The 13,688-nt window shown below is 38.8% G+C and overlaps 1 protein-coding gene across 14 annotated transcripts in view; it reads left to right on the top strand.

The window, feature by feature from the left end:
• The window catches only part of LOC124210981 (CUGBP Elav-like family member 2), a 370,442-nt gene that overhangs the window by 322,544 nt on the left and 34,210 nt on the right, over positions 1-13,688 (top strand). For all 14 annotated transcript variants that reach the window (XM_046609533.2, XM_069133280.1, XM_046609534.2 and 11 more), the window contains one exon: positions 12,106-12,311. In XM_046609533.2, coding sequence (XP_046465489.1) covers positions 12,106-12,311 — 206 coding nt within the window. The remainder of the gene's footprint in view (positions 1-12,105; positions 12,312-13,688) is intronic.

Genomic DNA, 13,688 nt, shown 5'->3' with positions numbered 1-13,688 from the left:
GTAGTGATTTCAAAATTTAGGTCAAAGGAACTACATTTTACAACAGTAAACTAAACAGGCAGACCAACGTAGCGAGCATCAAGAAATATGCTATCGACAATTAAATCCGCACTGAATAGTTGCTGGTATGAAAATTGCTTGTAATCCAGGTCACGTTTATTGTGCAAAAATAATGTAAATTTCCCAGTTACCGTATAATAATGGAGTGTGGAGAGTGAAACTCTTCGACTAGCCTTATTGTAAATACGTTAAGAATCCTCGGGACGGACGCGAGGGCGTCACATGGGTGGATTTGATGCATGGTCCACAAGCCGCGAGTGAACGGCACAAGGTATCTTTGAGTAGTAGGTATAAGAAGCAACGTGTACTCCATCTCGTGTTGACTATTTATAGACGACGGTAACTATAACCTAGTAGTAGTTTGTTAAGCGGCGAGAGGAAGAAACCGCCGGTTGGCTCGGCGAGAAATTTCGGTGGCTTTCGTCCAGCGACTGGAATTAGATATAGACACTGGTTACTCAACGACTGTATTCATACACAACGGAACTTGACGCGAACTTTGTCACGTCGATGACTCGAGCGAAACTACCGTGAAGCCCGCCGATTTTTACGGTAACCAAAAACCACCTTGTCTAATTATTATCCACGATTTATCGCGATTTTCACGCACCGTTCAGGGAGACTCTCTTAAACCAGTCTCAGCTTGTCAACGAACAATGCTCTCAATCTTCGTCTATTTATACTTACTCCGACTGACTCATAGTTACAACGAGCTTGCTCTGCATCGCTCGACATCTTCGATGAGTAATTACGGCACACCAGTAGCATTTACTATTTTTGTACTAGTCTTCTATATTTAGATCACTTTCTGATTAAAATTCAAATTTCCCGTCGGTATTGACAGATTTCTCTGGTCAATTCTAGACAAAGTTTTCCATTCGATTCTAACGACTTCTGTGCTAAACCGTTAATTTCAGGTACTGCAACGTCACACAAAAATTTTGCCGTCAGATAGCGCTGCGCACTTGGCATTCTCGCAAAGAAAGAGAGTTGAACTAGTAACTAAACTCACTGGAGAAATTTTTTGCACAAAAACCCGAATCATCGTAGTTAGTAATTCAATAAGGGAAATTGATCCTGAATTTCTGGAACTCTTCTGTTTTCATAAACTTGGCACTTCAAAACATTAAAATATATGGTTCATATCTGGGTAAAAATCGTATATTGTGTAACAAGAAGGCAAACTTGGTCTTTTCCCTGCCGAGTGTTAAGCTTGCAATATGAGTCGTAAGTACCATTCGAAGAAGAATATTGCAAATACGCGATGCGAAAAGATCGTTGCCTCCTTATTGCATACGATTCTTTACATAACAAGAGAGTGTTACGCGTTTTTTCACGAATCACGAAATTGAGGTTAGGGTCGCGTAATGTCAGATTTGTTTGCGACAGGTCATGCGCGCTGTGCTTCGCGCATGCGCATTCGTAAACTCGCTCTACCATCGTAGAAGCGGGTACTTTGTGTACGGAAAATACGCGTAAAAAAACGCGTAAGAGATGCTTGCGTTATATAAATTAATTTGATATGCTAGTGTTCATGAAACATCCGCTATTTACTCGAGCGTCACGATGTCTCGTGTCCTCAACTGAAACAAATAGTTTCACACCTTGCCACTCCGACATAATTCAAGATCTCAATTTCAAAGTGTGTTTCGCATTTGTTTATTTGGAACAACTTTCCATTTCATTCGATTGACTGTCTCTATATGCCTCCGGTAATGAAGTTCGTTGCTCGAGATGCAAGTTCGAAATTCCATCCGGTCGAAGTTTGTAACGTTGTTATAACGATGCGTCTTTAGAGGATGATTACCTGAAATTTAGAAAACCGTTAATAGTGCCTGAACAAACTCAGATTTTGCAAATTCAACTTCTTAAGTTATTCTACAGGTGCAAAATAGTAACTTTTGTATCAACGTTTCGATACGGTAATGTTACTAACTTCTGTCTCAAATATCATGTACCCCAAGTTCTGATCGATTTATTTTGACCAAAAACTCGCGTTCTCAATGATATTGATTATAAGTGAATGCGACTTTTGGATGGCAATTTGATGATGTGAAATGTAGAAATTATGACAAAATATTATATTCAACTATTAATTTGATCGATCGAAACTTCAAGTGCATAAACCGATAGGATTTAAAAAAAGTGAGGGAGGGGGGGGGGGGGGGATGTTCGAGAACTAGATTTATTCGCACGCGCATCTATCGAACCGCCTTAGGCTTACGGCCAGAGATAAACCGGCGTGGCTTAGACCTCAGATAAACAGTAAAGTCAGCGATGCGGCTTACCGATCCTTTGACGCGTCGACTAATCGGCCATTAAGTAATTACCCACTGCGCGTGTGCAGGCGTGTCGATGAGTAAGTCCTAGTCTGCCAAACTTCGACCCTACCAGTGCAAATACCGAATGGGATTCATGCTTGGGTCACCCTTCACTCAAAATTTCCCCTAATTATCGGGCTAAAATGCAGCGAGTAGAGTGCCTGTCTTCGCAATATGTTTTTTCGTATACCTACTTACAAGACTGATATTGAATGGATTGGAAAATTGAAAAAGAATTTATCCATTGAAAATGTAACGAGTTACCTGAGATGCTGCAAAATTATGTTGGGTTGTTTTTCAACTGCAAGTTCAACTCAAAAACAATTTTTTTTTTTTTTCTTTTCTACTGTCAGACATAAAAAAAAAATTTTCTCGTGTGATATCTCGACTTGATTTCAAATTATTTTCCTTCAGTTATAGAACGGTAAACAATTACCACACGAAGTATTCGGTATACACACAATATACGTATGAGGTACTTGTTTGAACAGTTTAAAACGTTTCACTGCGTCGTTGCCACGATATGTGTCTCGGCGCTGTATACAATATGCGAAGGAGTCAGACAGTTGACTCTTAATCATTTGCATCACAGTGAGTGATGGCATTCATTGTATGATAAATATTTCATTCGACACGACGTATAGAAATTGAAATTTTCTAAAGTCGAATCCTCAAAGCAGCTACTTAACCTATACGGTTGACAATTCTCATAAATTTCTTTTGCTTCTGTAATGTTTTTTGTTTTTTTTTTTTCTTTTTTTCATGTCATTTTATACAAATTTATAATACCCTAGTATTTTTTTTCTTCCCTGAATCAAACATATCGGCATCTAGCACATCGGAGGTTGCCGTCTAGTGGCAAAAATCAGTAACCAAGAAAATGATCGTATTTATTTTTGACCGTTCTTTTTTCCCTTCTGTCTTACCAGCAATCAGAAATTCCGTGTAGCAAAATAGAAGCTCGACAGCTTGAAGGAATTTTTCCGTACGTTAGTATTTGCGAAATGGATCACGATTTGAACCATCAGCTGTTTCTTCGACGCCATATATCGTGCTTATGGACACCGTTTGTGAAACTTGAGTGAACCTTAGATGAAATGAACCTTGTAAACTTCTCTCTTGCACACCGAAGACAGAAGTCACAACGCGTTAAGTCACGAACTGCAATTTGACGGGGTTTATATTGTAATTGACGGTATACTAGCCGCATTAACATGGCCCTCGGTGCCTTGATCTTTAACCCCGGAGAACGCACGTCACGTCCTGTTAATTGTCACCGAGCGTCGCTGGTCGCACAAGTTATTCCTCGTATACAAAACTAGGCGGTTGATGTAACGCGCGCTTGTAGAAATCAGGAATCGATTCTCTAACCTAACTTAACCGGACCAAACCAAACTCAAGCTGACTTAACCTATACGTCAAAGATTGATATAAAACTGACATGTTGGCTTTCAATCGAATTACTTTTGAAAATTTTTCGCCGTACAAAAGAAGGAGCAGCTGATATAATGCGAAGTCTTAAAAGCCACCGGGTGATCAATCAAGTTATACCGGACGCCATTTTCATCCCGTGGTATCATCATGCTTTATTTTCTTCTTCTTTTGTTTTTTTTTTTTTTTTTTTTTTGTGCCCTTCCTTCTCGACACGCAGAAGCGGAAACACTGCATCAACCGGACTTTCTTTATTCGATGCATAAATGTACTCTTGTACACGCGGCGAATGATGCTGATAACGCATTCTTCGCATTTATACGCATCTTCGCGTTAAGTGTTGTGTTGGTTAAAATATGTTATCATCCTCAAACAGCGTATAGAGAGCAATGAAAAAATAAGAAAGTATTGAAAATGAGGTAAAAGCATATTTGATATAGTTTTCTATGCGGGTAAATGACAATTTAAAAGCTGTCATCACGACTTCTCACAGCTTGGTATTCAAATTTGTATTTTGGCAAGTTTCTTTTTCTTCTTCTCGTATATGGAAATTATTAATTATTAGCACCCCGTGTTCACGAAACTAATTGCGATTTAACTCATATCTATGTGGAAGAACTTCGGCCTTTGTTGCACGTTATTTACTTTCGACATACCTAACACAGTGTTCATAAATAAATATATATATTATAAATATATATAAATATATATATATTTGAACTTATACAAAACGAAACACGCTATCGTCGGATAACGAAACTGAGTAGATTACTGGCTAATGCTTACCTATCTGCCCGATAAATTGATTAAGCATCGACCATAAATACTACCGTCCACTGGAGTATATGGTACATGCGATACGAATGTAAGTACTGTAGCTACCGAAACATTTTATAGATTGTACGAATCGTAGACAAGGTTAATTAAAAACATTCGTCTCTTTTACAAATCAAGGTAAGTATAAGATAAATCTTATGAATCACAAAATCCAATGAAATTCAGCGCAAAGTCTTCAAAGTTTTGTGAAATCTTATGAATTCTCTGTAATTGCTTAGCTCATATCTTATACGAGGTCTCAATAATAATTCTCGTGAAAGCTCAACAATTATCTCAAAGTCTCGTCGAATCTTCGTAATATCTAACGAATTCAAAAGGTTTGAATAATTCCCGTGAATAATCTTATGAAATCTATCAAAAGTTTCAGGAAATTTATAAAAGTAACACGAAATTTTATAAAGCTTCTAGAACTATCCGAAATTCTGTGAAATATTGTGATTCTTGACATTCAATAAAATTCAGTCAAGGCTTTGATGTCTCGCAGATTCTTCGAAGCCTTGTGACAATATCTCGGTACAGTCTAAATTCATTAGTAAAGATCTGCGAATCAGTGAAATTTTGTGAGATGAGTAGAATTCGATTGAACAAGTCCGATGTTGTATAAATAATAACTGAAACTCACTTTGAATAACAAAAAATAAATAAAAAATACTGCAAGAAAAAGGAATCAAACACGAGTGATAATTTTTCAGCACCCATCGCAGTTGACCGGATTCTTTTTCTCCGGCATTAACGAATTATAACGATCAACAGGAAAAGTTATGCCAGGTAAAAAGTTAACAGAACTCTATGTGCGCGTATCTGATTAGCAAAATGGACGATAAAACCTGCCGTGAAACCAGTCAAGTCGATTCTACTCTCCTTGGGCCAAAAAAAAATGTATGCTTCCTGTAGCAAACGATCATGGAGTGGACAACGCTGAAATTGTGACCCAAGCAACGTTCGCAGAAGACTCGCAAGGCTCCGTCTATGGACGGCAGTCGAGGCCCACCGGAAGGAACTCGACGCTTCGTGTTCCATACAAATGCGTTTATGACCGTTCCGTCGGAAGAATCGTACGCCACCACTAGCCGCGGGTCCTTCTTTTTGGTAGACGCCAAATTCAAAGTCCATGTCGAGGAAAATTCCTCTGTTGAACAGTACAGAATGTTGAAAATCATATCTAAACCGAAGTGGCAAGATTCTAGTAAATAAGATTGAATAGACTGTTACGGTAGTATTTTTTCTTTCTCCGATCGGTCGAGTAATATCACCTGATATCCGAGGTGTGACAAACAAATGGTGACAGCTTGTTGTGACCTTTTCGAATCGACGTCCAGTGAAGAACATGGAATGAAACATGAATGCATTCCTCCAGTTCTTGGGCGTAGTCGGCATGACGATGAGTGCAATTACGAAAAGCATCGTAAGATGGAGGAGTGCCATATCAGTGATTACGCCCTCAGCATTCCAGTGTAATGAGACTCGTCTCTGTAATGAATACGGTACGCAAAATATCTCAGAGCCGCCATTGACTAGCTCAGAAAGACGAAGTGTGCTAAGGTGTACAATGCCATGCTGACAATGGGCAGAGAACACCTCACTATAAGTCATTAGTATGAGTCTCGCGATCTTTCCAGGATGTGACGTCATGTCGAGACTCTGCGGTCACTCTTTTCGAGGTATTCACTCAGGTGTAAGCCCGCCCAAGTTATTATTCCCTTTCTATATTCTTGGTTCTATCACTTATCGCGTTGTGTATTTTTGTCACATGCGTAACGAAACCAAAAGCCATGTTCAAAATTTTTTAAATGTTGTGACATGATGGATACATCGGTTTCGAAATCGTTTGCATCGTTTCGAAACAGTTGATATCGTGTCTCAGACGCATTGCACAATGTCAACGTTGTCTTACTCAGCTCACGTACATTCGTGACATCAGCTTTCTCTGAGTCCCAGAGGATCGAAGAAGGCAACGTGCTAATGTCGCGTAGAATATCCTACGCGCTAAACTTCCTCTCTCAGTTTTCTCCTCAAATTGACCAGTGACTGATTTGTCGACATAACTTTAATCGCGAGACTGCTGATATCCGTTTGAATCGAAAACTGACTGACTACTTTCTCGTATTCTGCAGACTTGATCACCGCTGCCGAATCATTTATACCTCAATACCCGATCCGCCGGTGGAGACTTTCTCAGGAATGCAATTAATTCGGATAATCGCTTCATTAATGCATCCAAACTTTGCTCCCTTGCACAATTAGTTGTTGTACAGGGGCATTAAGCTCTGGCCGGTAATCATTTCCTCCCCCGTTTTTCATTACACTTCGCAAAATCTTTGGAATTATTCCGTTCTTGCCGTTCGAATTACTTAATCGCATCCCACGCGATTATTTTCGCACAAAAATTACTCCAAATTTATCGCTTATGCTGAATAATTGCGCCGAACTTTGAATATAATTTGCAGCTGCTGTCTTTACTCATCTTGGCTTAGGGAAACCGCTACATGGGCTAATTATTTCCCAAACTAAAATACAGAGACTTCGGCGCAATATGGAGGGTGGAATAATCGAAAGCGGTGCCGCTGCGCCTCGTAAAATATATTTCTCTGCTTGCAGTGTTGTTGGGGTGCTGATGTACGTATCCATAGTTCGTTAATGCCGGCTGAATTTACCAACTAATATACCCAACGTCAGGAATTACGCTAACCAAGTTAATTCCGCTCCGCATTGTTCAAATTGGAGCAATAAAGGACCTTCTAAAATACCGTCAGCTATAAGCTAAAGTGGCGAGTCACAAATCATAGAGGAACTTGATAATAATTGTTGCACCGAAGATTATTTCCGTTGATACAAATGCTGAAGAGCTTGAATCATTCAGTGGCGAATAGTTTGATTTGACTTCGGAAAGGTTTAAAACAGTCTTGAGTTTTGGGGGCGAAAGTTACGGACAATTTTGATATAATTATAAGATACAAATTAACCAAGAAAACAAAATGAACTACCAGTATTTTCCAAGTGCGTAGTGATCTTTGATTGCACAATGATCGTAAACTTTTCAATTACGTGCATGAACGATATATTATTTGACATCTAAAGAGTCGACATAACCTACAAATTATTCTCACAAGTATAAGAAATCCAGTTTTCCCTTACTTCCTAATTTACGAGAATCAAACTTTGCGGAATGTCAATACTGAAATTTTGTTCAACCAAAACTGACCAAGATAATCCTGGTAACAACGATGCGAATCTGTTAGATCTAAACGAACTGATCTTCCAGCGTGTCTCAAACACGTTCTCGAGATCTTCAAAGTCAAAGACCTGCGGAGATGTGGGCCAGTTGAAATCGACGGGAATTCTTTCCGCGGACGAGACGAGAGAGGGAAAAATGGAGAATTAAGTTTACAGTACAAACAACGGACCATTAGCGCTGACACTCGAACAACACGGGGTCGGTTGTCGGCTTTAGCCACTCCCTGGCTTCTGGGTTATGGGGGATGGGCATGCCAACGTGGCATCGCCCGGTGTTTCCGTTCTCCATTCGATATTATATTCGCGAGATAATAGCCGCCGCAGCGCGAACCGGCTACACGAGAAAACGGCTTCCAGGGAACAAATGGACCTTCCGTAACTCGATACTGTAGCTGTAACTCACCCTCGCCTCGCAGTTTCAACGAATGCTGTTCCGGCTTGCTAGGTCAATGACTCGATGGAAGTAGAAAATTGTGAAACTGTGTGCAAATAAAGTTGACTCGATTCTCGACTCAAGGTTCTGCAATTCCTTTTGAAACAGCAATCGTTTATTCAAAATCGTTTCAAACACGGTGAATTCATGATCAAGCAGAAAAAGTTTCTAGCTGATTTATAGAGGTGAAAAATATGTTATCTACAAATGAAGTCGACTCAAGTCTCGACTCGAGCTTTTGCAATCCCTTTCAAGACTGTAAGCATTTTTTCAATATTGTTTCAAAGACGCTGATTTGACGATTAAATAGAAAAAGGCTTGTGGCTAACCGAGGAAGGTGAAAAGTATTTTATTTACAAAAGAAGTTGACTCACAAGTTTCGACTCGAGATTTTTCAATCTCCTTAAATTGCAATTATCTTCTGAAAATATATCAAGAAGCTTTCCATTAATTTAGAAAGGTCGAAAGTATTTACCTACTAATGAAGTTAAATTTTGACTCAATGATCTTCAAGGTATTCTGAAATGTTGGAATAAATTTCGTTGAAGTTGTGCATCAATCATTGATTATCGAAGGAGCGAACTTATACCGATATGTGAAAACGTAAAAGAATCCATCTAGTCTGTCAATAAAATGTAGGTTAAAACAAGAAAAAAAAAACTGTATTCTGATCCCAATCAATATAATTATCAATTGCGGTTTTGCGGTTTTAATCAATCGTTCAACTGCGAAATGAAATTCTGTCCAGTCACGGCCAGAAAAAAACCTGTTTGAATACGTACCTGTTGAAAAATTGACTTCTGTTTGATAAAAAAGAAGTGAAGTTGAAACAAATTTCGAAGGAATCATCAGTTTTTATCAAATAAAATCTGTAATTTTACAAAGAAATGCAGAAATAAAATTTTCCGAGTACAAGTTATAATAGAAGTAAAAAATTGTTCCAACGTCACTCTTTTGTTTCGACTCTCTCTTGTTTGCGATTGTCACTTTGCAATACGTCATCTGGTGGAGAAAAATCAAATCAATGCAACCAGGCTGACAGGTAACCGTTGAACGTATATATTATTATGTTTAATTAATTTATGTGACTTGAGTAATTTTGAAACTCCAAATACGACTTCCCTCAAATATAATTAAAAACTTATGTTATGCGGTGTTAAAATGGCGCCAACAACCAGACTCGGACGTCATGAGGACATTTTCTAATAACGTATGAATGCGTGGTTTGGTCCACCTTTGCTGTCCCTGCACGGCGATATATTTCCGCGGGCACGTCTCGTTTCCCTAATGAGTGCTTACACGCCCCGCAACGCACAATGGTTTTGGTTTCGGTTCCGGTTTTGGTCGCTTGTTGGATCGTTCGGCGCTCGAAACGTTTTGAACTCGTGACGTAACGTGGATGGATTTTCAGGGTGTTTCCAATTCCATGGGGTTTACTTCGGCGATCGTTGTCGGGTATTGATTAATTTCAGATGCATGACCACATCCGAAATACTGCTGCCTGAATTAGTGACTTGCATGTGTGGGTTATTGCCAGTGGAAAGTCAGATCCAAAATTACGTGCGAAGAAAAAACATGGATTCTGGTTTCCCGATTCGTAGACTCTTTCCAATCACGGTTCAATCAGCGAAGTGGATCATTTCCTGGAATTCCATTCGATTCCTGATCACCCTCGATTTTTATTTATTGTCAAATCATCGGTAGAAAAATATCGGAATTGATAGAAGGTTGTGAGCAAAACTTTTGACTATGATTTCTCTGAGCGCATTTAAACCGGTGTTAATAGAAATTTGTACTTTTTTATAGTGATGAAATTCTACAATCACTTTGATACTTTACGCAATATTTTATGCAATCCGAATCATGACAAAAATAAAAACAAGTGTTGAAAAATGAATCAAAAAATTTACAATTTGTTACGTTTCGGATTTCAATTCGTATGCACTAATTTTATTTCGAATACTAACATGTAAATTATGCACGATTAGTCGGTTGATATTTGATATAAAGTCTTATAAAAAAAGCTTTGAAATATTCAAATCAAAGTCGTTAACAGCTCGGCACTTCACTTTTAAAGATAATTCAAGACATTTTGAGAAACCAGTTTCATTGATTCTCGCATTAAAAATATCAGTAAACTGTCCGGACTCTTCAAAGACTTTCACTGTTCATTCATGAAACACGAAATCTTCAACTTTTGCACACATAGAAGCAGCCTAGAGTAATCAATTCTCTGCCTCCTGATAGCTTATTTTTGCATCACCGATTCAGAAAATTGTAAAGAATAAAATAAAACAAGTAAACCTCTATATTCTCTTTTGCTAATCATACCCCATCTTATGAATATTTCTGTACAAGCTTTTGTCGTGTCGCCACTTTTAATATTTTACCCCTGTTTTTCAACCGGATGCAATAATTTTCTCCAGTCCCACGCCTCTCGCTATTGGAGAAATTAACTGACCGCCGAGAGTGCCGGGGCAGGTCAAACAATTCGCAACTGGGGCTTCTGACGAGGGTAGAAAATTAATTAAACCGATATATAGAGCTATATTATACGCCGAGGATCGAATCCAGCTTCTGAACGAAAAGCGTGCTCCCTTTCTCTTCTCTCTCTCTCTCTCTCTCTCTCTTTCTCTCTCTCTCTCTAACTCTCCTTCTCTCTCCTTCTCTCTTCTTGTATCCTTCTCACATTCTCTGACCGATCGGTAAACTCATTCAGGAACTTTAACCGCCTTTCTTCCGCTCTTCTTCACTGCCAATTATTCTTTTGCCACTGATATTTTCATGAAAGCGAGATTATAATATAATTACTGTTCAAAAAATTTTACGCCCGTTATTATTCAATCACTTAACTGCAAAGCGGTCACGCTTGTTCGGCCTTCATTTCGCCTCCTTTAAGTTTTCTCAGGTGATTGAGTGTTTTTCACTTGGTCATCTCGATTGATTTTTTTTATAGAACATATATGTGAGATCATTTTTTCCATCGGAATGTTCCCTCGTCTATTTGCATATCTTCTCTTTCTTTCTTTCCTGTTTTTTTTTCAAAATTTTTTTTCGTTCGCTTTTTTCTGCTCAACCTAAATAAATATTGAACTGGTGCGTTACCTTAACTCTTTATTAAATTTATTCATTTCTGTCTAGGTTTTCAATTTCGTATTTCTTATTAATCTCGGTTTAAATGAATAGAAGGTTAAATTACTTTCCGTAATTTCTAAAATAATCTCTCATGTAGGTAAAAACAAATATTCTCATTTTTACTTACTTTTTTTAATTTCTGGGAACGAACAGGTTCCTTAATAAATATGCGATTTTTATAGAAACAATAATACCACTGGTGCTCCCGAAAGAAAATAAAATAGTCTGTTTTCAAATTCAGTTGTTTCGCTTTCGTGTTACACGTCACGATAAACTAATCACTCGTCTGTCTTTGCCTCGTTTCATCTGGCAATTGTAATATTGAGTAGAGAATTAGTCACGTTTGGCAAAAACGCCGGCGTCTTCGTTCCCGTTTCTTGTTACTCGTTGTCATTTTTCATTACTTATTGAAGCCTGTCATTGCGCGTCGGTGAGAAAAATTGTTCGAATACCTCAGATATGAAATTAAAAAATCTAAAGAAATGCAATTCGTTGGTTCTTCGCCAGTTCACCGTCAATCGGCCTTTGTCGTTTTTTACAATATGAATCAGCATCAAACCCAATTTTATGAATCACATTTTCCATTTTCGGGCAATAGAATGCTGATCTCGTTCTTACGCATTTCGTATAATCGTTGTCCAATCTCTTTTTCAGAACGGAAGTTATTCGTCGGCATGCTGTCTAAGAAGTACGGTGAAATCGACGTGCGGAGTATGTTCGGAGTTTATGGTGCAATCGAAGAGTGTACTGTCCTCAGAGACACTGCCGGTCAGAGCAAAGGATGTGCCTTCGTGACATTCGCGAGTAAACAGTACGCGATCAACGCCATCAAGTCGCTGCATCACTCCCAGACCATGGAGGTAAGCATAATCGATTTAGTATCTTCAATTCCTTTCCTTCATTCCACACTTAAAGGAGAACACAGTGCGATAGTTGTCCTCAACCTCTATTTGAAGCCAGGTTAAACTACAAGGGACTTTAAAGTGGCTATTAAAATGATCAAAATTACCACATTAACGAATCATGGCTTAGGACTTGAATTACTCGATGCAAGCATAAGTGAATCACTGAACTGGGACAAAAATTGATGAAAAGATCTACGAAGAAATTAATTTCGAGCAAAGTGTAGACCGTTTCTTACAAAAGTTCGATCAGATCGAATGCAGTATGGTTCATAAATTGTCTCATGGGCTTCAGAAGATAAAAAGAGTCGTTAAATGTTCTACGAGTATGTATTGAGTCGATTGAAAGTCGTGCTGATCGTATTTTTAACCATTCAAAAAATATGAGTATACAGTGTTTATGAGGAAGGTCGAATACAGCCTGTTTCCGAGTAAGCACCGCTGCATGTTTAATTGCCAACCCTTAAGGGGAACAAACATCGGTAAAACAGACCGTTTCAAGTCCTCTCGGGTCAGCTAGAACTGCCCCGTGTTGCCAAATTGTGTTGATTTGTTCAAGCTGCTGTTCAATTGCTTATAATCTGTGCTGAAGCGTTCGGTGATCGCGTTTCGGAGTGACGTTAAAGTGATTAGATGGCTTGACTTTACCGAAGTGATTAGGTCTCGGTAAGTCTGTTTTACCGATATTTTTTACCCTCAGTGATAGGCAACACAACATACTGCGACGTTTACTCATAAATAAACCGTATATGTATTCAAAAGTTGTTGGAAAGTCACTGCAGAGTTTGTACTGGGTTTGCACTATTGCTTCGATTTCATTTAGATGTCGTTATTGAATAATTAACAGTCACGTGCTAACTAGACCATGGCAACGCGAGCTGGAATAACAAATTAGTTTGAGCATTGCGTCGTCGCGTTGCGAGGCATTAGCGTTTTATTATCGTCGATATTCATAAGCATCCACGCAGTTTGTGCCCATGTGCCACGCTGCACCAACGCCATGTTGATTTTATCTCTGAACCTTAGAGTTCTGCGCTCGATGCGATTGCATGTCATGTGCACCGGTTTCAACGCTCCGATTACTTACATTATCCTCCATCGCTAATCACAATCGCGCGGATTTCAATCGATTCACTTTCATGTCCTATAAACGGAATACTTATTTCCCGAGCGATTCAATTACCCTTTTCCTTATTCGTTTTCCTTTTTTTCCATCATCCATGAATTGCCACGACGCCTCGTTCCGGTGAAAATGAAACCGTGTTACAGAGGGTTGGAAACCCTGGACAATTACATTTGCATATCACAATTGAGAGTTCGTCGACTGCATTTTTC

The sequence above is a fragment of the Neodiprion pinetum genome, chromosome 2 (genome assembly GCF_021155775.2).
Source record: "Neodiprion pinetum isolate iyNeoPine1 chromosome 2, iyNeoPine1.2, whole genome shotgun sequence".
Taxonomy (NCBI): domain Eukaryota; kingdom Metazoa; phylum Arthropoda; class Insecta; order Hymenoptera; family Diprionidae; genus Neodiprion; species Neodiprion pinetum.
The sequence above is the reverse complement of the archived record's forward strand: the minus strand, read 5'-3'. Positions and strand labels throughout refer to the sequence as shown.